Here is a 25,868-nt window from a genome sequence, read left to right as displayed (position 1 = left end):
CCCTTGTGATTTCTTCCTGTTCCCTAAAATCAAGGATACATTACGAGGTTCTTCATTTCCTACTCCCGAGGAGGCAGTCACCGCCTTCGTTCGGTGCATTCAAGAGGTACCTGCAGATGTGTGGTCCCAGTGCTTTTACACTTGGTTTGAGCGGATGAACAAGTGTATCAACTGTCATGGAGAATACTTCGAAAAATTATAGCATTCATACTTTTGGTCTCCAATGTTTTACTTGCGCGTGTCTAAAAACTTTTAGTGTGACCTATCGTATAATGAGAAACGTATGCATGGTAAATATTAATAAAGGAACTTATGTTTGTGGCCTGGTAATTTTCAAAATACTTTTATAAACATGTGAATATCATAAAATTTAGTTAAAATTTTTCACCCTCAGGTTTGGAAATCGTGCTCAGCAAATCTGGCTGGAACCAGAAGGTTTTGACAACCATATTGTTTATCCGAATGGTCTGTCTTGTACACTTCCAGAAGATCTGCAAGTTCAACTTGTGAGGAAAGTTAAAGGCCTTGAAAAGGCAGAAGTTGTAAGACCAGGTAATTTCATTTTGGTTAAATGTTATTTTAACACGAAACAGATATATTTGCATGATTTTATTTATATCCAATCATAACATTTAAGGGTGGAAATGCTCAAATCTATACACTATCATTATTAGCCAATAATTGTGTGATGCCTCAGTGATGAAGCACATTGGGTGTTTGCCTAACTTTCATCTGTATATCATTGATGATGCTGATCTCTTGGTTAATCTAAAATGGCATAAAGGTAGCATTAAATACCAAATATAAAAACAGTATAGAGTCCTTCCATGCGAAATCAACACAGCCCACAACCTGACTATCTCCGATTTTAATGAAGTTTGGGGAGTTGAAATCATGCATGGATTGTAGTAACTGAAAATTTTTTAGTCTCGAGCATCTTGTAATTGTAAAATTATTCAAAGTCAAACTTCGCGTAAATTGTCCTTTCTGAGCTCATTTAGCTATATTAAATGTACTGTAACTCTGCTCCTGTTTGGTCTAGGATGCTGAAATATTTTTTTTGTGCAGGAAATCGAACAAGCTTTCCAATGGTATGTAACAAGCCTACCTTCTTCTTCTTCTTCCTCTTCTTCTTCTTTCCCCTTTTGCCTCATAGTGTTGGAACAAGCCTACCTTTGGACAAAAAGGAAAATTTTGTCACATCAAACTGGGACTGCAATGGGACCAGATGATACAAAATAATATGTATAGCTACGTGACTGATAAAGGCCTCATGCCGGCCCCCATGGCGGAGTGGTTAACACATCGCACTAGAAAGTCAGGGGTCCCGAGTTAGAATCCTGTCCTGTGCATGAATGTTTCTGAGTGTCCATTCATCAATTTCATCATATCGTTACTCATTCCCATCTTCGCAAATTAGCCAAAAGTGGCACAAAAGGCAAAGTAAAATAAAGCAAATCAATCAGTCAATCGATGAGGGGCTCATTACAATGTACTAGGATGAGTCAAAAGTCACTTTACACCTCTTATGAAATGTAAAGTAGTTACGCTGGGCTGGGTTCATTTGGTCATGATAGAAATATGTTAGGCCTAGGGGGAACCAAGCAGAGGTTCACCATATCGTTGGCCTCCATATTGAATTCAACTCAAACATTTTCAATGGAAAGGGAGTGAGTGATGTTATGTATCAAATCAGGCTAGAATTTCAGAAGAAATGCAGGGCGAAGGTTTCTCCAACATAACTCATGGTTGGCACATTGCACCACAATGCCAGGGGTTCCAGGTTTGAATCCAGTCTGGACATGGGTGTTCTTTGCAAGTATCCCTTCATCATATCATCACTCATCCTCATCTTCACGATTAGCCAAAAGTGGCAGAAAAGTGAAGTAAAATAACCCAAGTCAATGAATCAAACTAAAAGTGATAGAAAAGCAACACTAAATGACTGAAATACAGGCCAAAAATTTTGGCAGATTCATTTATTGTAAAATTACCCCACAATTTAAAATTTCAATTTGTGTACCAATACAAAATTTGCCAATACCAATAAAATCAGTATTGTATCAACTAGATTGAAAAATGTGAAAATTTTGACAATAAAAAAACTACTTTCACCACATGCCAGCAAAGACATTTTTAGTGAACCACAACAGAAACAAATACATAGCATGAATAATAATAAAAAAAAGAATTAAAAAAATCTGTCCAAGTTTTCAACTCCATCACTACCAAATGATGACCCAAGATGAAGGTGAAGCTTGGGCATACTTTTAAAAGAGAGAGAGAGAGAGAGCGATAGCAATATAGAACAATGGAGTCATTCCATGCCAAAACTAAACTACAAGTGTGTTAGTCAGTAGTGGAACCAATTTTCTGTACGGAAATGAAAGCTGGCCAGTAAGAGGAAAAGAAATAAGACAAATAATGACAGTTGAGATTAAATGCATTGTAGTTCACCAACATTGCGAAAATATCGTGAACAAACTGAGTAGTACCATTCACCCCTTAATTACTGCATGTGTCTGATGAATTTCGTCATCAAGAAGGAAACTGCACAATGACATTAATTTAGAAAACCAAAGTACATGAAATATACTTTTATATTCATTGAAAGAAAATTACAGAATGATATAAACTTTAGGCTAAAAGATTAAAAATCGGCAACTTACGTGTGTGAGTATGAGATTTTTCGTACTACGTTTCGGAGGTTACACTACCTCCTTCTTCAGGTTGAAAGGAAGGAGGTAGTGTAACCTCCGAAACGTAGTACGAAAAATCTCATACTCACACACGTAAGTTGCCGATTTTTAATCTTTTAGCCTAAAGTTTATATTTAATTGTGAGTAATTCGCACATTACCAGTATATTACAGAATGATGTAACTCAGTAGGCTGTTTGTAGAAATATATAATTGGTAAAATGCTAAAAAATCGCAGTTTTGCCCATTAGTGTCACATTACATTTGCATTCTGAACATATTGTACTAAATATGGAGAAACTAGTACTCATTTTATCCGCGAAATTGTTTTTTCTTCTTTGTTCTATTAATTTCAGTGGCCACTGCCACCATCCTTGTTGGAACTTGCTGTACTGTTGCTTGGCATACGTCTTTTGTTTGTAGTTCTCCGGCTGCCGCTAGGTGCGCTGTTGTTAACTGTACGTCTGCCCCCGTGTCGTCTGCTGCTATTTCCCGGTTGTAGTAGGGGAATCCAGGTGTGGTGTGCCTGTCCGCTATCGATGTTCAGCTCGTGCAGGAAGTGCATTATGGCATGTGTTTCCTTGATTTTGGTGTCGACGAGTGCGTGGGCAGTGTGTTTGACTTGTACCTTTTGAATTTTATGGCTATGGTATTTGACGCACGCCAAGCAACATACAGTGAGTTCCAACAAGGATGGTGGCAGTGGCCACTGAAATTAATACAACGAAGAAGAAAAATCAGTTTCGGGGATAAAGTAAGTACTTGTTTCTCCATATTTATATACTACCGCGTCTCTTTTTCCCAATTATGAATATTGTACTAATCAATAATTTATTTCAGGATATGGAGTGGAATATGATTTTGTTGATCCTCGAGAATTGAACCCCACACTAGAAACATGCAAAATCAAGAACTTGTTTTTTGCTGGCCAAATCAACGGGACAACTGGTTATGAAGAGGCAGCTGCACAGGGGATCGTTGCTGCCATTAATGCTGCATTAAAGGTAATTTTATGTGTGGCAAAAGTGATTTGTGACAAATTTTCTTAGAATGTAAATGTATTGTGAACAATACCAAACTCTCTTCATGTCAATAATTTTCAAGAAGTGGATTGTATGTTTTCCTTGCCATGTTTTGTTATGAAATTATATGAAATTAAAAAGAAGATTATAAGCATGAGATTTAAGTAATTTATATTACTATTTATATTACTCTAGATGGTGCTTTTCTTGTCAATTAGGGATTTTGTGAATCTGAATTTGAATTTTCTATATCCTGGATCCATCATCCAAGTCTCAAATCGTGGTTCCATTATCTGAGTTTTCATTGGATCTAAAGGCCTGTACAAGACCTGGAGCAGACCCGTTCGCGAGACATCGCTCCTGAAATGCCATGCAACCTGCGCAACACCCTCGCTTGAGCAGCTTGTATGCCCACCTGCACAGATCGTTCCTGGCAGGCATTGTAGACCCGCCGGGTACCCGCAGTCTTACGATACCTAGTAGGTCTCAGTTCGTTCTTTCCATCAACTGCAGACCCCTCCCTCTGCATGACGTAGTTGCTTCGAGTAGAAACTGCACCTGGCCCACACCGTTCTGCAGTGTTGCCAACTGCAATAGATTTTCACTACTTAAAAAAGGGAACTCGAAGCTTCGTAAGCCACATCACCAATGAAATGAGATTTACGAATGTTGCTACCCCCCCCCCCCACACACACACACACATTGAAATAGGTTTTCCGTGGCACAGGATCCATAAGTATATGTCGTAAACAACCAATATACGTATATATAGTGATATAGGACAGGACTGAAACATGTCACGTTCGACGCTGAGGTCGCGAGTCGAACAACACACTGTTCTACTGCGAACACCAGGGCCGTAGCCAGCCAGGGCCATTGCCGTTACCCTCGTTTGGGGGGTAGGGCCAAGTACTTGGATAAACGTGCCAACAAGAACAATCACAATAATAGTAATAAAGTAGCATGAAAGGCATTATAATCCTCATAAATCACGCAAAAAGGGGGTAGAAGTCGGTTCTCACGCGCATTTGTGTTGAAACAGAGGATTAGAAATATTTTTTTTCAACACGTCAATTTCACATTAGCTAATAATGGAAAACAAGCACACAAACTGTTTTTGAAAGAAAGAAAGTGCATGATAAATGCATTCCGAATGTACAGACATATGGCATGTAAAATTTCCATCTACAATATTTTCTTTTCACATGGAGCGACGTATTACATAATCAATTCATCCAACTCGTAACAAACCAACATTAATAGCAAATAATATCACGGGCCGCCATAGCATTCTCTGTTTTAAAACTTTTCTCACTTAGATCGTTCGGCGCTCAGGGCCGACTCCCGCTACCCCTTTGCTACGGCATTGAACTTGATGAGACTGGATAATATTTTATAATATATTTCTACTTTCATAAAATTTGAAATCAAGGGGTTGCAATTACCCCTCCATTCCCCCTCTGCAGGTGCCCTTGGCCGTCTGGAAGGAAAATGCAAGAAAAATATGAAAATTAATTCCATCTTGAGTACCCTTTAGCCCTGCTACTCTTAAATTCTGCTAGTCTGTTTTTTCTTGTACTTTAATGTTTGACCCCCACCCTGACCCTTCCGCTAGACTTAATTTCCGTCCAAGCTTGTGAGCAATGCACCCTACCCCCTCTGGTTGCGCCACTGCGTGCCTGGTTAAGGCACCATGCAATGAAAAACAATTAGTTTTCAGTGAGGAGATTTTTGTTTGCTCGATCATTCATTTAAATAAATGAAGCTGTAATACTGCGTGCATTTCCTGGCAATAAGATAAAAACTGCTTACGCTGAACTGAAATCGCTAAGTATATAAATTCTCCTTGGAGGAGAGAGCTCCTCCTAGGACCTCGTAGGATTTACGAGCTACGTAAGTAGGCAACACTGGCTGAAGCTGTCCACGTGGTGATGAAACACCTGGAGCGACACGCTGCCGGAGGGCTGTTTCCTTCCAGCAGGTTTTGCAGGCGCCTGGGTCTTGTTGAATGCCCAGTTACCTTGTAAGTGCAGAGCACCTGGAAGACGAAGAACCCGGGTAAAGATGCAAGTCGACTCGTTGCCGTGGGCAGGCGAGCAGGTATACCTGTCCTCGCGGCAAGCGGGCAGTGGGTAGGTAAAATGCAGATTATGCTGGCCTCTAATTGGATCCTGAATCCATATGATGGAAATCAACGTTGCAAGACGTGGCTAGAATTTATGGGGGAGGGAGTTAGAAAATAAAAAATTACCTCTGTTTGCCAGGGTGATGTTTATCAAAAAAATATATTTCATATTCCTTTATCTTGTATCAAAGTATAGTTTGATATTTTATCATTATCAGAATTTATTTCAGCAGTAATTTGAATAAAAACAAATTAAGTTGCTTTTAAAATCTTGTAATGTACATTTTGCTGTTTTAAAATATTCAATTGAAAGATTGCTAGGGTAAAGTTTCCAATTATTTAAGAAGTGTGGTTATTTTAATCAACTGTTATCTATTTGTGCCTATATGCATTAAAACATGCAATAATTATCCATTATTGATGTTCCTAAATTTGGTATGAATTTTGCCAAAACAATCTTGTCCATCCTGAATATTTATGAAGGTGTTTCCCTTTTAAGGTTCAAGAAAGGCCTGGATTTATACTCAGCCGCACAGAGAGCTACACAGGAGTCCTCATAGATGACCTGACCACACTGGGCACAAATGAGCCATATCGCATGTTCACCAGCAGGGCAGAATTCCGGTTGTCACTCCGTCCAGATAATGCCGATCTGCGCTTAACGGAAAAAGGTTGGTGATTAACTTTTATTTTCCACCCTATGTACAGTGCATAATAAAATGGAGTCATTATGTGGAGTGTCATTAAAATGGCGCCTGTGGACCACACATATAGAGTGAGGGGGGTACATTTTTCAGAATAAAACAAAATCCTGAATAAAAGTAAGCTTTTAATTTGCAAATGAATGGAATGAAGGCTGAGACAAAATTCCGATAACCATTTTTTAGCTGTACACAACAAACAGTGCCAACAAATAAAAGCTGTTTGTCCTCAGAGGACCACAGAACACATGGGCAATAAACACCATTCTACTGGTTACATTTTACATTAATTCTACTATACCCATCACTACATGGATGTTCTGGGAAGATAAATTGCTTTTAAGTCAACTAAGATGCATGATGCAGAAGGTTAGTTCACACTGTGTAATACTATTGTTTTTACAGGATGGAAAGTTGGATGTGTCAGCACTGAGAGATATGAAAGAATGTGCAGAGTGAAACATGATGTTGAAAAAGCGAAAAATGTTTTGATGTCACATGTTTTACCCATCTCAGAATGGCGTGACAAGCTCAAATTACTACAAAGTAAAGCATCAAAACCAATTAGGTGAGTCCTCATTACAGTGGAACCCCGATTTTACATTTTCTCACATTATACATTCAAGCTTGATGGTCCCAACATAGCAAAATGTTACAAAACTTCCCCTGATTTTACATTTTCCCGCATTTTAAGTTTCTGCATCTTGATCCCTTGAAAAATATAAAGTCGATGTTCCACTGTATTTATTAAGTGTGTGTACATTTTCCCCTGCGATTATAACATAATTAGGTTTCAAGTCTGTTTATATGTTGTTGTAGCATGGATGTTCGATATAAAAAAAATCCTGAAATGCATATACATAAACCATGCGGGTATATGGATGTTCGGGCTGAGTTCAGTGTAGGCTCCAGCCAAAGATTATAGACGATTACATTCCATAGCCTTTTGCTTTGGACACAAGCCAGCCATAAATTTCTAAGCACTATAAAATAAGGAATCAAGACACTAGGTTCATGTGTCGGACAAAATTATATGTTTAATGCATTTTACTTACGTACACATCATAGCAAATATTGCTGAACAGTTGACTGTCGCAGTCCACAGACCCAGCCGGCACTGGTTGAAAACAAATTACGCTTGCTGCCCACAGATGGGAGCATCATACACAGAATAAAAAAAAAAACTTTTTCAAATTACATTACAGATATGTTATTTCTGACATCTTCTATGTTGAGAGTTATGTTCAGTATAGACTTGATACATAGACATACTGTGATTAAACTATTCCACTATAGTGAACACACTCTATATGTGATTATAATAAACAATGAAGTAGAAGGAAATTGTTATCGAAGAACTGATTTACTGAAGACTAGTTCACAAGACAAAGATTTTCCTTATTGCTGGCGGTAGGGAATGTTTATCAATGCCGAAAAGACTGTTGTGAACTCTTCTTGAAATCTTGTTGAGTACCGTCTATGAAATCCACCCGAGCACTGTGTCTTCCACCTCCAAGTATGCTGGTATCTCTGCGCAAGGGTGAACTCTGCTCCTTTCTCATTGGTCATTTGGCTGTAATTCTGCCCATGTCGGGGTTGGTTGTTTACACTATAGGACTACAGTGTTTTCACGAGTAAGGCTTGGGGCTTTGCGACCAAAAACACTGTCCGTGGGATGTGATTAAAAGTATTCAGTTCTCTGTTCGGCTTCTATTCCTGTGTTTCTCTGAATATGTATTATTTCACTTCATGTGGGTTATTAGCCCTACGATGAAGCTAGGGCAGTGGGAGGAGTGCTCCCTTTAAGCCTCTGCCCTTGCTTGGTTTTCTTTCTGGGTTTCCTCCCATAGCCTTCGGGTCAAAAACCTTACCACAAGGCAGTGGAGTTGTAGCTCTTCCGCCTCTTAGGATGTTGGGACTCTACAATCTTTTCCATCTCTAGAGCCGTTGGCCGGTTTTCTGTTAGGGTTTCTTCCCTTAGCCTTTGGGGATCCCTCCCCTCCCTACAAGGCAGTAGGGGCAGTGCTTATTTAATGGCGGCACTTCCTCGCCATGTCACAATGCTGTCATTGGTCTTTTCTGTTGTTGTTTTTTATTATTATTATTGAGTATGGACTTGCCAAAGACCCTCCTCCCCAGGCCCTGCTAGCATTGTCGCCTCGGTCCGGGACTGCTTATTTGGCATTGCCTTATTCGCAGCTAACCACCATATCTGGTGGCCGTTCGCAATTCGCCACCTGCGACCCGCCCAGTTGCTGAGGCTCGCATCGGAAAAAAGCTTCATAGAAGCTTCTACCGCTGGGTAGAAGAAAAACTGTAGGAAAGACAAGGAGAGATATGATACGAAACACAACAATAAGAAGAAAATGCCTGAATCAGGAACCACTGATTGAAATCATCAAGAAGAGGGAATTAGGCTGGCTGGGACATCTTATTAGGATGGAGGAAGAGCGTAAACGGAAACAAATATTTGAGGCCCGACCAGAAGGAAAGAGAGGAAGGGGACGACCCAGGTTGAACTGGAACCAGTACATTTATGGACTGGCACAGAAGAGAGGGAAGACACCGGACGAAGTGAAAAGACTGGCACAGGATAGAACTTCTTTCAAGAAGTGGCTGAAAGGACCCGATGCCTAAGTGGGCATAAGGGAGAAGAAGAAGAAGAAGATGAAGTATTCAGTTCAATTTGAACCACACTGCCGTAAACTTGGTGCGAGCACTCTAACTTAGGATGTTTCATTTTGTTTATGTCTTTGCTGGTGCCTTGATGTGATGACTGTGAAGACTTATTTAGTCTGGGTCTTGAAGGGAGGTTAAAGTTGAAATTTTGCGTATTTGTCACTCTGTCACTCTGTCAGAGAACACCACCAGGCTGTCTACGGTCGGAAAGTTATGGACATGGTCTCGGGTTCTTTAAATTCCTCAATGCAGGTTTGTTTACGTGGAGGCAGCTGGCTGGTCTCACTGGAACAAGGTGTCCTTTGTTTCTTCGGGTCTGGAGTGAAGAGTGAGAGATTTGCTCCAGCGGGTTCTGTCAGGTTCAATTTAAAAGTCTGGAACTCTGTGATAAGTTGTTCTCCAATGTTAACCACCTGCTTCTCCAATATTCTACCATCTGCGCTGTATGAAATTTATGTTGACAACAGCCCATCTCGAGTCTGAAGGAAGATCGAAGTTCATGGCTAGGCCACCCTGGCATCCATCTTGGGGTGCAGATCCCTCAATTAACTGGAACACTGGCTCCGTGGCAAGAATGTTGGCAATATAGAGACAGCTGTTTTGTTTCGAGGAGCAGAAATTCTCGGGAAGACCGCAATTGCGGATCGGTCATACGATGTTCCCTATGGTACACTGAAACCTTGATTTTATGTTCCCGGATGTTGCATTTTCCTGCATTATACAGTACATTCAATCATCGTGATCCCTAGTGATAACATGTAATCAAGGGGTCCCCGGTGGAAGCACATAGTGGTTCAGATCTCACTTTAAATTGAAGGTTGTAAAAAATAATGTCTCACAGGGATCTCTGTTATGTACACTATTTATTTTACATACCTCCCCTACTCTGTATATACATCTTTACATTACAATCCATTAACCATTGCTCCCAGTTGCCTTTTGGCCCAAAACCGAGAAATGCACTTAACAGGACCTCCAGGACTGTCTACGAGTGCACTATTTAGCATAGTGCTAACCCGCTCTCGCAGTTTATCATGCAAGAGTTCCTATGCTGTCCTCTCATTCAGTAATGTACATCTTATCTGAGCTACAAGCACACTATTTAACATAATGCTAACCCACCCCCAGAGTTTATCACGCAGAGGTCCCTACACATATGGTGCTCACTGTCTTATGTATCTCTATGCATCCATCTGGCTCTGTGTAACTCTGTAAAAATCTGTCTCAATCCATCAGGCCTTGTATCTGAGATCCGTAAACTGCCTGAGTATCTGAGAGACTGTAACAAGTCGGAACCCGGTGTATATATATACCTCCGACAAACTGACCTGCCCCCAACCACCAGGGCAAGGCCCTATTGTTACTTTTCAAACAAGATTGCCATTGAGGGAAAACAAACCATTGGCTTCCCCGCCAACCAGGTAAAAATCAACCTTGGCAAGAGCATTTACCAACATCCAAACTTTTACATGTGGGTTTCCATTTTCCAGCTGTGTGTGCTAAAACCACACAACAAGGTCTAGTCCCGATTACGTTTTCTGTGCATGAAGTGGACTTAAAGCAAAAACTCAAACTTGTCATGGTCTCAATAGAGCAAGCTGTTCAATTTTTCCCCCATTTCGTGTATTTTAAGTAAATATACAAGTAAGAAAAACATAAGATTGAGGTTCAACTGTATTATGCTCAGTAGAGAGAAACTTTTTTCTTTTTACAAATTGAAATATTTTGAAGAAATATTGGTGAAAATTTGACTCAAAAAAGACATCAAACCAGACTCTTAAGCCTGGTTTACATTTGTCAAGTAAACGGGAGAGTAGCAGCTGGAGCGAGAAGAGTAAAAGCGAGCTACTCTCGACGTGTAAACAAGTGTCAAGAGCACTGGAGTCAGTTCTCGCTCCAGTAGTCAGGACAGTCGAGTGGCTGTACACGGAGGACAGCGACTCGACCGAGTTGCTTCCTCTCCCATCGATTTCTTCATTCGCGCATAAACTCGACAGACCACTCGGTCAATGTAAATGCTTTCTGAGGACAGTATAGAGTATGTGTTGTGTGTCCATGTAACTTGGGTCATGTCGATTAAAGGAACAAACAAAATAAACTACGGGCATATGATGCTATAAGTGTAGAAGTAAGACTGGGGCGTAGGAGAAGTAAAGTTAAAAATAAAGAACAAGAATGATCGAAAATATAAATATCATTAAAATTAGTTTTCTTTCCAGACATGTCCTCATGCATTATTGTATTCATTTCTCGTGTAAAAAGTGTGTAAACCGTTTCAGAGCTTTTTTTTTTTTAATCGCCAACGACGTCGATGTGTTTATTCTGTCAAAAGAGCAGCAAACAGCTGCAGCTACTATCCCACTTTGCTGGAATCGAGTAGAACGTGTGTAAACAGCTACTCGCCATAGAAGGGTCGAGTCAAGAGACAGGCCAGTACCTCGTCCCAGTAACACTCCCGCTCACTCGACCAATGTAAACCAGCCAGCGCTCTACTACAGTCCTACCAAGCTAACATGTGACTTCACCCTAAATTCCACTATTTAGATCTCTGTATATCCTATGTCCATTGCAAGCATTCTTTAACATGTTGCCTGTTCTTTCATTAGTCATTGGCCAAAGTTTCCTTGTTTTTTTTTCAACCCTTTGGGTCTGGTGATACAAGCAAGAAGTTTGTGCAATATTACCACTTGCAATAAGATGAAATGTGCTCTTTATAATATTGGATTATTTAAAAATATATACTTTGAAGAATTTTACATTTATATTTGTCCAAAATTGCTTAGATTAGCTGAAACTTATTTTGTTTTTAAAAATCTCTGTAATAACTAGAGCCTAAATGGCGTAGTGATGACCTAAAAATTCACACACAAAAAAATGTAACTATATATGACGTAAACTGTAAAATAAAAATATATATTACCTTTAATGTCATGAAAGAGCTAAAATTATAACTCGACTGGCTTCTCACCAAAGCAGCAGACCTCAGTATTAGGCTGTGTCAGCAAACCGGCCACCACCATTTCCAAAGTTTACACACACCCTGTTGAAAGGGTCAATGGCCGCTGAATGTTAGTGTTTGTAGTGCTTCTAGAATGCTTTCAGCATGGAAGAACTGTATGTGATAGACTTTACAACATCCTCACAATATAATATGCATAGCAAAAAGATAACAGTAGTATGGAAATAGCGAGAATAATACCAATGTGTGTTTTTAAGTTTGTAAATTGTTATTAGGTGCATTTACAAAAATAAATATTTCATTAAGGTAAAATACAAGTAGCGCTGAGCCAATACCACTATGAACTGATACCGATACCAATGCCGATACTCTTACCGATTCCTACCGATACTTCAAAAATTGCAATAATTAAAATTTATTGAAAATATTGTTCAATATTGGTGTGTAAATATTCTTCTCCAATTATATTTACATCAATTTACCAAGAAATTTACTTTAGAATATTCAAGAATTTCATCAGAATATTAAAATAGAGATTATGCAATCAAAAATTATAGTTTTTCATGCAAAATTGGTGCAAAAAAAAAGGAAAGTTTGAATTTTGCATAATTTCTAGGATAACTATACTGTGTGAAAGTGTTGCCCGGCATTTTTGCAGGAGGCCCCGTGAAAGTCCAGTAACAGCTGGTATCGGTAGATGAATTTCAACCGATACTTTCTGATACCGATACTGATACATCGGCATCGGTATCGTCTCAGCCCTAAACACGTGTTACTTGAAGACTGGCTAATCAACTGCAGCAAGTGATGTCTCTATTGATTGGTTCATTCTCAAGGACAAGTGTTGTATGTCACTTGTCACTTTGGTGTGAAGCCTCCATAAAGAAGAGAAATTGGCTTTGGATGAATAACATTTTGGTTCCAGGTAAAAATTCCTTCTTAAATTTTTACCTACCTTCTAATACATTTATTTGTTCGCAATAAACATTTTCTTTGAAAAATTTTGTAACTATATAATTTTAAATTCCTAATGTTTATGTAACACTCTGAGGACACAAAAGATAAAGTATGGTTTATGAAGTTTTATAAAATATAAATTTGGGTAGTGAGTCATTTTCTTTTCCACAGTGCATATGGTTTGCTGTCTCTTCCTGATGAGATAGTAACTGTTAAAAAACTTGCTTCTGCATTTCCCAATGTGTTCGGCAGCATTGCAAAGCATGAAGATATTTGCCTTCGACTGCAGATTGAATCTCTGTATGAAGATGCCATTGCTGAACAGATGGAGGAGATTGAAGAAGTAAAAAAAGATGAGGCTCTGTACATCCCAGATGATTTGGACTATGCACAGTAAGTACTATTACCATTACTATGCTGTGACCTGTGATTATTAAGTATACTTTATAACAATGAAGTATTAAAATCAGTGATGGAAGGTTGTAGTGGACCTACATATGAATTTACCTCAACCATTTTTAAAGTTAGGTAGGCAAAATTATTGTTAATTTTGCGAAGACTATACATAGTCCAGTCGTTTTTTAAAGGGTATACTGTAAACTTCCATAAGTGTGCTGCAACTCTCCCCCCCCCCCACACAAAACATTTGATTAAAATGGGAAAGCATGAACATATATGGAACAGGCATATGTATGAAATATTTTACTAATGTTATTTATTAACCTAGTGCTGTATGTGGCATAATATTCTACATGGTCAAACAGTGTGCCGTGATCCACAAAGTGCAGTAAAGATTCATCTCTATGTATACAGAGTGGCCATGAATTAAGGGGCACTTTTTGATCATCAATTACGTTTAGCAATGAGAACATGTTTATTATGGAAAATTTTTATTTCTGAAGATAGTAACTTAGACATCACAATGACAGTTCTATCTGTTGTCCACATAATTATCAATGTGGGCTCAATTTAAATCAATGCAAGCTTGGAGACATAATTGACTTTCCTTCTAACTGTTCATAGATTACCAGATTTTCAGGTCTGAAACAGTTCCGGTTGCATCAAATAACTTGTTGATTCTTGAAATAGTATCACACTTAAGTGCTAGAAGTCCACATTCCTGCAGCATTCGTCACCGAACTTCACCTACATGCTATTGGTAATGGAAAATACACGTACACATTTGACACGCTTATCAATACTTAGGTGACTTGCTGCCACTCTAAACAACATCTACTTCTTTCGCTATGTCAGTTAGATTTTACATATGTGTAAAGAAAGATAAAAAGGAAAGAAAAATGCTAGCGCAATTAATACAAAAGTTACAGAATGACAAAAGGTGTCCCCTTAATTCGTGGCCACCCTGTATATTTCCTAGTGTGTATACTCCACAATCATATTTCATTTGCACTTTAGTAATACTGATAAGTGTATTAGGTTTGTTCCATCACCATATTTGTAGCTCTGCCTTGAAACATATTTTTCAAGGAGACACATATCTTGGCACTACAATAGGTAATGATTTCTAGGTTTTATGAAATGATTCCAAGCCAGCAAATAACTATATTTAGTATTTACATGTTGAGAGCTGCATTCAACTTCTGATTGACTTTTTGAAATGTTGATGTGTCCTTCAAACCAAATAACTCTCCTCCTTCTTACATGAGTGTGTCACTACACTAGAATATGTAGTTTTCCAACATCATTAATTCTTGACCCACTGACTTCATTGAATGCATTATATATATATATGAAATGTTGTAATAAGCACATCTAAAATGATGCTTATTTTGTAAGTGTATAACTTTAAGTAGATTATTAACTCAGGATATTATACTGAAACTTGCATGGTATCTAAAGATATCTGTTTTGCGGTTACACGGAGACAGGTTCATTTTTCTGTTCAGTTTTTGTTTGTGATTGATTTTGTCAAGACAGGTGGTGAAAATAGATCATGAACAAAAACTGCACAGAAAAATGAACCATAGTATTTACATAATCTCATGCATTTCATAAAGCTGAAATTTTACATGGGCTTACCCACACACCCCCTATATGCCTTCATGGCATGGTGCTAAGCACAGGGGAGGACTTTATCTTTTTAACTTTTTCAGTACTCTAGGAATGTGTTACTTAAGATAACTGAACAAAGCACAAGAATGGGAAGGAGAAAAGTTGAAGAGCGAACGCTTTCATTCTCCATAAGAAATGCATGTGAATCAAAACACGTATGTTAATGATGCTTTTAATAACCTCTATCCAGCTTAATAGATAATAGCCTTATAGAGATCCACTTACAATCCGAAAACTTGCTGCTCTCTTGTTTCTTATAATTGCAAGCACTTTGAGAGAATTGAAATAAATGTATCTTATGTGGAACTGTATCTTGTACCTAGGCCACATATTTATGGTGAATATAAAATCAAGATTTTGGTACCAAAACTGGGCACCTTTTGTGATGAAAAGCAGCATATAAAACGGCATTTGGGTGTTAAAATGGTGAATACAATCCTAAGTTTGATTTTAAAACTATACTTATTACACAGAATAAACGTTTCCATTCTAATAACACATTTACGTAGTTAGCAGAGTATTAAGTTTATTCCTGTGCAAAGGGGTCCAGTTTTGCTTCTCAAATGTTTTCAGCAGAATTAATCAGTTGTTCATGATTTTGCATAACTTGCAGGTTAATTCATGTGTCAGAAAGTGTTGTTTTGGTAAATAAACTTAAATTTTGTGTTTAAGGTAAACATACCTCACATATTTTGAAACATGAAAAATGAACATTACAGGGTGTTACTTCACATTTTGTGTTTCTGTCAAAATCTAAATATGCATGTCTTTTACTCATCTACCGTAAGTCAGGCACAAAACTACTTCTATGGTATGTTTCAAAGAAGCAACAGATAATTATGACATTCAGGCATACCAAATTTTGTGCACAGTTCCCTCTGTGGTATATCTCTTTATTTTTACAATATTTCAATGACACATCTTTATCATAGCTATGAGAGTTCTTTTCAGAATTCAGAATAAGATAGCTACGCTTATGTGTATTTTTTATGCACGTTTATGGTGTTTTAAGTCCACTTTATGCACAGATAAGATAATTGGCACTGGACCTACAGTTTAAAGTGGGATCCGAACCACTATGTGCCTCCACCGGGTATTGAACCCAGGGCCACTTGATTACAAGGCGACGACACTACCATCGTCTGACAGAAGGAACATTATTTGTTGCATATATTAACTGTTCTCAAATGACTAGTGTTGTAACACACATACGTGCAAATAATTTTCGTAAATTTGCTCATTAGAGGCCCAGGGCTAATATTGTGCGTCTGCCGGCCCTGATATATACAGTTTTAGTTGTAACTGTTAGGTCAGATTGTGTCAGATGGTTCTAATTATATTTTACTAGGTTACCACATTTAAAATCTCTCCTCTTTTTTTTTTTCATTTTGTGCCCCTTTTCAAAGTAATTTTATCCCAGTCCCTTTACAGATAAAGGCCCAAAATTATAGCTTCCCCAAGCCCCGATAGTCCTCAGTAATCTTTGCATGTGCATTGAAATGTTCTTTTTGTCTTTCTAGGGCCAATTTAAACTTGTCAACTGAAGAAAAAGAAAAATTGATGGCCACTAGACCACAAACAGTAAGTAATTACTTCTAAGTTATTGCACTGCATAGCTGGTGGCAATACCGTGTGTTTCATAAATACTTGAGGGGTTACAAAAATGTAATGCAAGTAAACTATTAAACTTTCGTTAATGAAACCAGTCCAGAACGAACGAGGAACTCGGTTATTTTCAACACCTACAAATGTTTAATGTATCCACCATGGGTGACACTGCATGCATCAACACAATAGGAACGCAAATAGTTTGTGCGCGTATGTTTCGTTAAGCTGAGAGTTCATATCCCTGCCACTAGGGACACTCAAACCACCCACATCACTCACAGTGTTTTGTGCAATGTTTTGCTCCTCAAGATCACATGACCTTACACCATGTGATATCGCAGCCCTAGGGGAGTGTATCATCACAGCGATAGACACTATCGACAGGCCTATGTTGATGTGAGTATTGAAAGAAGTAGACTATCATATTGATGTGTGCCGTGTCGCCCGTGGTGCATACATTGAACATTTGTAGGTGTTAAAAAAAAACTGAGTTCTTCGTTCATTCTGGACTGGTTTCATTAACGAAAGTGCAATAGTTTACTTGCATTAAATTTTTGTGATGAAACACCTGGTGTAATAGTAGTCAAAATGCAAGCTTCAAGAATTGAAAGAAACTTGTAACAATTTGTCCAGCATCAGTGTTAATTTCTTTCCTTAGAAAGGCTCAGGATGCAAACAAATTAAGAAAGCAGTGGACAATTTGCATACTATTATATTCATTACCAGCTGAATGGTATGAAAAAAAATATTTTCAATATGTCTGTCTAACCATGGCATTTTAGATTAAACACCAAAATAAAGAAAACAATATATTTCCTAGATTGATGATTAGGGGCATGCATATTTCGTTTTTGACGAAAAAACGAAATTTGAAAAAACACATTGTAGTGTTAATTTTTCATGTTTTTGAAAGGTGTGAGATGCATTTTGTGACCTTTTTTTGTCACGAAATAATGCGAAATGAACTGCAAAAAGCGAAATTAACTCTTAAACACGAAATGTAGGGTTTATTCACCGACGCGGCACCTTCTGAGATCTGAATTATCCTGAGAGTTATGCAATTCCAGGAAAATTGATTAATTCTGCTGTTAATATTGGAGAAACAAAAATTGACTCCTTTACACAGAAATAAACTTAATACTCGGATAACTACATAAATGGGCTATTAGAAGTGAAATGTTAATTCTGTGGAATAAGTGTAGTTTTTAAATCAAATTTAGGATTATATTCACAATTTTAAAACCAAAATTTATTTTTATATACCACTTTTGATCCAATTTTTCACCGCTATAACACCAATATTTTATTTTATTTACCGCTTTTGAACCCGAAATTGACTCAGTTTTTATACCAAAATTTTGCTTTTTTATTTACCAAAAATATGTGCCTCTATTGATGATACATTATACAGTTGATTATATATACTATAACTGTTGCTCAATGCAGTTGTCACACAATCTTACCACCAAAGATTGTAGGTTTGAGGCTTGGCTAGAGCCATGCAAATATTGAGGTTTCTCCCATTCGATCTTACCCTCACCTTGGAACAAGTTTTCCTGCTGCCTGGCTCGGTCCAACAATTCGACCTGTATCTTTATCCAGGTTCCTCCGCTTCAAAGTCCATGCACTGGAGATGCAACAAGACCCAGCAGGTCTGGAAAAAAAAAAAACTTTTTAGAACAAAATAGCTTTCAGGCAATGTGGCTTTGTGTTCTTCTCTGCATTGATAGCAGCAGCCAGTGTTGCCCACTTATGTAGCTAACTAAATCACGAAATGCTTGAAGGAGCTATTGCCTCAAAGGAAAATCTAGTTAGCCAATCCATTTTTATGTTTTTTGCTTTTATCATCTTGTCAAGAAATGCACACTACACAGTCATTTATTATGTAAATAACTCCATATGGGAATCTTATTTTCTTCCATTCTATCAGGGGTGCTCAAATTTTAAATTGTAAGGTCAGTAACTACTTGAGCAATATATCGTGGCTCATTAGCCATATTACATTTTACTTACAGTTTTGTAACTATTTGTAGCAAGATAATAAGTAAGTTTATGGATGCTTCAGTGGCCAAGCTGTCATTCATGCCTTCATCATCCATCTCGGCCTAAGCAAGGTCTTTTTTTTTTTCTGTTTCCTATCAAGGAGTCTTGAATTCGAACTTTTGCACAACATGTATATCTGCTAACAATTTGGATAATTGTATGATGTATCTGTACAATTCTAACTAACTAACTAACTCTCTAGCCTTCTTAAACCCTAAGGTTCATGGCTGCAGCAACACAGGCCTTCCATCTTTCCCTATCTTGAGCAAGATCTATATACTCTTTTCCATCCCTACCGATTTCCCTTAGGTCCATCTCAACGTTGTCCCTCCATCTTCATCTTGGCCTTCCTACAGGTCTCTTACCATCAGGTTTCCCAACCAGAATCCTGTAAACTCCTCTTTCCTCTCCCATTCGTGCCACATGGCCTGCCCACCTAAGTCTTCTTGATTTAATTATTCTAATAATATCTGGACATGAACACAAATTATGTAGTTCTAAATTATGTAACCTTCTCCACTCACCTGTCTCCTCATCCCTTTTAGGTCCAAAGATTTTCCTAAGGATCTTATTTTCAAATACTCACAATTTATGTTCTTCTTTCAATGTAAGGGACCAAGTTTCACATCCATATAATACTACAGGCAAAATTACGGTTTTGTATATTTTAACTTTTAGTTTCTTAGATATTAAACGAGAAGACAAAAGTTTATGAAGAGAGAAGTAACATGCATTTCCTGAATTAAACCTACTTTTTATTTCCTCTTTAATATAATTTTCATTTGTTAATATTACTCCTAAGTATTTGAATTTGGAAACTGGTTCAAACGAGTTGTTATCAATAATTAGATTTTGATTATTACCTAACACTTGGTTTCGGCCTGTAAGCATATATTTAGTTTTCTCTTTGTTAACTTCCAAACCTATCTCTTTAGCAGTTTTGAAAAATATTTTAGCATTATTCTTAATTGTATTCACATCATCCCCCAGTAAGTCTACATCATCTGCATATGCTAACAACTGAGTCACACCATTTAATTTTAGTCCTTCTTTAGTTTCTTTTACCTTCCTAACAGCATATTCTAAGGCAAAATTAAAGAGCAATGGAGATAATGCATCTCCTTGTTTTAACCCATCATGAATTGTAAATTTGTCTGACATATTAATACCCACACGAATTTTACTTTCTGTTTCACTGGTGCATATTTTTATCATACTAACAAGCTTCTTAGGTATTCCAAACTCTACTAATATATTATATAATTTATGTCTTTTCACCGAATCATATGCTTTTTTGAAATCAATGAATAGCTGATGGACATTTTGATTATATTCCCACTTTTTTTCAAATGTCTGTCTGATGTGAAAAATTTGATCTGTAGTCGATCTGTTACGTTTAAATCCACATTGATAATCACCTATAATTACATTAGCATATGGGGTTAGTTTTGTTAAAAGAATGTTTGATAATATTTTATATGTTGTTGAGAGTAGAGAAATTCCACGGTAATTATTGCAGTTCATTTTATCACCTTTTTTAAACACAGGAACAATTATGGATTCTTTCCACTGTTGAGGGATTTCTTCTTTATTCCATATTAAACAAATTAATTTATGAATTTGACATATTAATGAATTTCCACCATATTTAATTAACTCAGCTGGTATTAAATCAATGCCAGGTGCTTTGTTATTCTTTAGCCTTTTAATAGCATCTTTAACTTCAGTCAAGTTAGGTTCTGGAACTAAAGGTTCTGCTGTGTGTACTTCATTCGCTTCTAATTTATCTCCTACATGGACATTTAAAAGGTCATTAAAGTAGTTCTTCCATCTATTTAGAATATCGTTTGGATCAGCTAGAAAATCACCGTCTTTATCTTTTATCAAGTTTACTTTAGGTTGCCACCCCTTTCTAAACTCATTTACACCTTTATATAAATCTCTGATATTTTTATTTTTGCTGTTTGTTTCAATTTCGTTAATTTTGCTTTTCAAGTAATCTCTTTTTTTACTTCTAAACGTGCGGTTAACTTCTCGCTTTATTCTATTATAATTGTTTAGATTTGTATCATCAGAGTTATTTAACCACCTAAGTCTAGCCTGATTTCTTATTTCTATTAGATTATGACATTCATTATCAAACCATGGCTTACTTTTTCTCGGTTTATGGTATCCTATACTTTCTTTAGCTGCTGATTCTATTGCATTACGTATGTACTCCCAATTCTTATTTACGTCTGTTTCATTTATATTTTCATCATCATTTAAATCCTGCAAAACATCAAATCTATTTGACAGTTTAATTTGGTAATCTTTCTTAATTCTTTCATCAGTAAACTTTCCTGTATGGTGTATCTGTACAATTCTTCTGGATGCATCCCAATCTCTCTATATGAACTGTGGCTATGTGTTTGAATGATGATTAGATAAAATTAGATGAAGGAACATCCATATGCATGTCAGGACTTGAACCTGGAACCATTGGTGGCAAGATTGTCTGTCCAGTTCTGAGCTAGCTCACCTACCAGGTAACACAAAGAGGAATAAATGTAGATAATATATTGTTGATTTTTTTAGTTGTTTATGGCATATTCTTGTAGAAGAAGCAGTTTGGAAAACCTGTTTCCATTTGTGCATAAAAAAAAAAAAAGTATCATAGTAGTACCACTTGTTATATCATTGGTGTATGGTTCACGAAGCTTTGAATTCCTTTCTATGTAGTGGAATTTCTCTGCAGATAGTAACAGTAAAGAATGCTTCACCACTGCTACAATTTCTATGTGAAGCAACTACGTCATACATTAGGTGAGGTATGCATTTGAATGAATTAGGTCTCCAGACTTGCTAGTTATCTCAGGGCTGTAGGTACATGGCAGGTCTCAGAAGCCTGAAAAGAGGAATGGGAAGGCAACATACTGGAGTGAGTTTGTTGTGCAGGTTGCATGGTACAGGGTGATTCAGAAGTAACTGTGTAAAATAAAATCGTATTTATTCCCATGTGGAATGACACACCACAACCATATTGACATGAAATGACAATCCGAGTTTCTTACCTCATCTATAAAAGTGCTTGATGTGGGCACCATTGGTGACGTGGGAGTCATCAAGATGGTACATGCAAAATGTTTTCTCTTGCTTTGATGTCACTATCTTAAGAGACTACGCCACTAGCGCTCCTAGTGCCCTTATGCCCTTGCATCTTCATTTCCTTCCATGATTGGCTGCTTATCATTTTTAGTACTCTTGCTAGAGGTTTTTCCTTTTTGCACCTTCACTTCCGAATCACAGTGTATTTTAAGAGCAATATCTCACAAATGGGTCTCTCCCAGGTACCATGTATATATAGGTCTCTGGCCCCAGCCTGGGCATTACTTCGTTCTTATACCTTCATCAGTTTTATCTAATCATTATTCATTCTGTTGCGATTAGTGCAGAAGAGGCAGAAAAGTTATGTCAAATGAAAATGCTTCAGCAAATAAATGATTGGTTTTTATTTAAAAATTAGAATGTATTGCACATGTATACACATATTGTACAAAGAAGGAGTGCATTAGCAATATTACATAGAAATTCATATGATTGTCTCTGTAGCTATCCACAGAATTTATTAATATTTTGAGATATTTTATAATTCACAGGGCATTCCAGATTTTGGCATGCGTTATGGCAATAAATAAATACTAAATTCCATGCTTAAACATTTCATTTTACGCTTGATTTCATGAGACAGTATGGTAATATAATATACCATATACCTTTCTTAAACTTCAAAACTGAATAGTCCAGCATGTAATTTTACATTTTCTGTTTCCGTCAGAGGCAAAATGGGCATGTCCTTACTAATTTGTATTCTGAATAGACGGAAGGAGAACTGTTATAATTATTATAAATATGTAATTCAAACAGGATATTTTTTTTTTTTCATTTTCTTTTGATATAGATAGCTGCAGCTAGTAGGATCCCTGGAGTAAATCCATCATCTGTATTTAGATTGCTGCGTTACGTGAAGCAGTATGAAGCTCGGAGAAGAGAAGTGCCAGTAGCATAAATATTCCTCCACCAGGCATATGCTACACTCCCTCTGTGGTGGCCGATAACAAAACCTGACCCTAGATGGGTGCAGGCCCTCGGGCACTGAATATACACGCGACTTATATAAAATTGCATGAATTCAAGATATGCGAAACAATTTGAAGATCTTAGTATCACGGCATGAAACACTAGTGTCCTCTACAGTCCTAATAAACAACTAATTTATTTCTGGTACATGGCTTCATAACATGCAGGGCCTGTGGCATATGATATTGTCCCACCTTCTCTCCTTAGTGCTGGCTCTGTGAGGATATATGCACGTGTCTTCAGTTATTTGTAGAATTGTGGCAATTCATCATAGTAAGAACCGTTACTAAGGATTATTTCTTAACATTGTTCACTATCCAAACATGGTAGAGGTGAAGGTTTAAATATGGGCTGTGGTTTAAATATGGGCTTTGGGACTACAGGGTGTTCACCAATCAAGAATGTCAAGAAAGTCAACAAAAAGTAAAGAAATCAACAGGTAGGTCAAGAAGATGTCAAGAAATTATGCTTGTGGTCAAGAATTTTTGCTATTTTTTTTTACAATATTGTGAATTTATATTGTTACATACTTGCACTGGTATTTGATAAAATTGAATATTTGGAAATCTAAAATTGTATTGAGTTGTGGTTAAGATTTGTTCACTTTGTTTCTTAAGAATTGCATTCTTGTTTCCGTGGAGTTTTGTAAAAATATTAAATAAAGTAATATGACGATTCCCCATCCAGGATGAACTCTGAAGCATTTATTTTTACATGCATTAATAATTAAAACAAGTCTAAATCTCTTGTTGAAGTACAGATTCAGTTTTCATCTTAACCGACCTTGTGGTAGGTGTTTTTCATTGAATAAAAATATGTATATTTCTTCTTAATTTCCAACTATACCTAAGTAGGGGGTGATTAAAAAAGTGTTAAGTAAAAGGGGGGGAAGGTCAAGAAAAGTCATGAAAAAGTCAAGAATTTTGGATTATTTTGGCAGACACCTTGACTAGCAGTGCTACTGGGTACTAGCAGTGCTACTGGGTACTGCAGTTAGACAGAGGATGTGCGAACTGAGTTATCAGACATAAAAAAAGACACACACCCCCCCATCATTTTTTTTTTAAATTGCTTTGTTTTACAATTTCAGCTTCTGAAAACTTTTTATGGGTATATTTAACATACATTTTTTTAAAAAAAATTCTCAGCTACTTTATATAATTGTCATATGTCCAGTACACATGGCAAATAGGTGTTTTTATTATCATGGTTAGTTTGTGAAATATGAGCAACTGCGAGTCAACGTAAGTTAAGAAACACAAATGTGATGGTCTAAATATGAACTACAACATGTGGTCTAAATATAGGCTACCAGAGTTATGCTTCATTGAATGGAGTTAAGGTCAGTTGCAAATTGTGAAAGTGGCACTGAAGTTCATTTTCGATCAAAACAAATACAATATAATAAAACTGTCTAAATAAACGGTGTAGGATGTATCAATTGTGTTTTATGTTGGCACAATGAATGTGCAGGATAGGGATCTCGGTAAATAATAATGTTCTATGCTTTGCAATAAAATATGATGAGTATGAGCGGTGATAATATGAAATTGATTAAAGGGACGCTTAGAAAAAATACCATGCCCAGGTTGAAGCTCAATCTTGGAACTTCAGTGGTGGGTTCATGAATCAAAACAGCATATTCAGCCACCAGGGTGGCTTATTTGTAATAAATTTTGTGGTATTTTCATTGATTCCTTGTTTTAAGTGCATCTTGTAAACTGATATTTTAGACATAAGAAAAAGAGAATTTTAAAAAATATGTGCCATTTTTAATCAAAACAAAACATATGTTCAAAGGATTTTGTCAATACTTTCTTATCTGACTTAAGTCTTAATAATTTTTATGGCATTTCTATTGGTCGCCCATATTTAGACCACAATTTCGAAACCCGTAATTTACAACTTTTTGGAAATTGCTATTTTGGGGAGAAATTGAGTGCTCTACGTAGGAATGTTATATAGCATGCTATCTTATGAAATATTTTCTGAAGATGTATATTTTAGTGTTGTTTTCTTGATATTTTGAAGTTTTTTTTTCTAAGAATAGAGTGATAGATAGAAGGGGACGATATTTAGACCATTTCCTCTATAGAAATCAAGAACTCAGATGTATAATAAACAGCTGCAAATGGTACTGTGTGTTATTTATTTTGTGATTGAGACTACAGTAAAGAGAAAACATTGTAAACATGAAATAAAACTTATTTTATGAGCATTATTGTAGTTTTTGTGTTTCACCCCATTTGGTTTCAGCCCCACTGTATATACAGGGTGCTTGGAAATTCCCCTTACAAACTCCTAGGGCTAGTAGAGGGGACTGAGTAGACAATATTTGGAATAGGAACCCATGTCCGGAAACGTACCGTTTCCATGCTACAACCATGACAATGTGTCGGATGTGCCTGTGTTGGTATGTAACCTGGTAGGAAGTACATGACGTCTGAAGATCACCTGATGGCACGTGACGTCTACAAATTGTTGCGTTCCACTGTCGACAGGTGTTGATTAATGAATAGTAAGTTTCTTTTTTGTTCCCTTGGCATTGTTACCAAATAAATTTGTTTGTATTATGGACTGAGTCACACGTCATTCACTTCTGTACCTTACGTAACACCTCATTTGACATGGTTGTAATAAATTATTACACTTTAGGTCATCAGGTGATCTTCTGACGTCATATACTGCCTACCCGGTTGCATACCAACACAGGCACATCCGACACATTGTCATGGTAGTAGCACGGAAACGGTACGTTTCCGGACATGGGTTCCTATTCCAAATATTGTCTACTCAGTCCCCTCTACTAGCCCTAGGAGTTTGTAAGGGGAATTTCCGGACGACTAATGCATAAGTTTAGGTGCCAGAGCAACATTTCTTTTAG

At 37.1% G+C, this 25,868-nt stretch overlaps 1 protein-coding gene across 1 annotated transcript in view; it reads left to right on the top strand.

The window, feature by feature from the left end:
- LOC145992119 (5-taurinomethyluridine-[tRNA] synthase subunit MTO1, mitochondrial) overlaps positions 1-25,202 on the top strand; it is a 58,839-nt gene extending 33,637 nt beyond the window's left edge. The window contains exons 8-14 of the mRNA XM_083128366.1: positions 395-552; positions 3,539-3,702; positions 6,345-6,516; positions 6,952-7,114; positions 13,313-13,534; positions 16,735-16,795; positions 22,806-25,202. Coding sequence (XP_082984492.1) covers positions 395-552; positions 3,539-3,702; positions 6,345-6,516; positions 6,952-7,114; positions 13,313-13,534; positions 16,735-16,795; positions 22,806-22,913 — 1,048 coding nt within the window. The 3' untranslated portion in view covers positions 22,914-25,202. The remainder of the gene's footprint in view (positions 1-394; positions 553-3,538; positions 3,703-6,344; positions 6,517-6,951; positions 7,115-13,312; positions 13,535-16,734; positions 16,796-22,805) is intronic.
- The last annotated feature ends 666 nt before the right edge of the window (positions 25,203-25,868 follow it).

Source organism: Lepisma saccharinum, chromosome 9 (assembly GCF_977018435.1).
Source record: "Lepisma saccharinum chromosome 9, izLepSacc3.1, whole genome shotgun sequence".
Lineage (NCBI taxonomy): Eukaryota > Metazoa > Arthropoda > Insecta > Zygentoma > Lepismatidae > Lepisma > Lepisma saccharinum.
The sequence above is the reverse complement of the archived record's forward strand: the minus strand, read 5'-3'. Positions and strand labels throughout refer to the sequence as shown.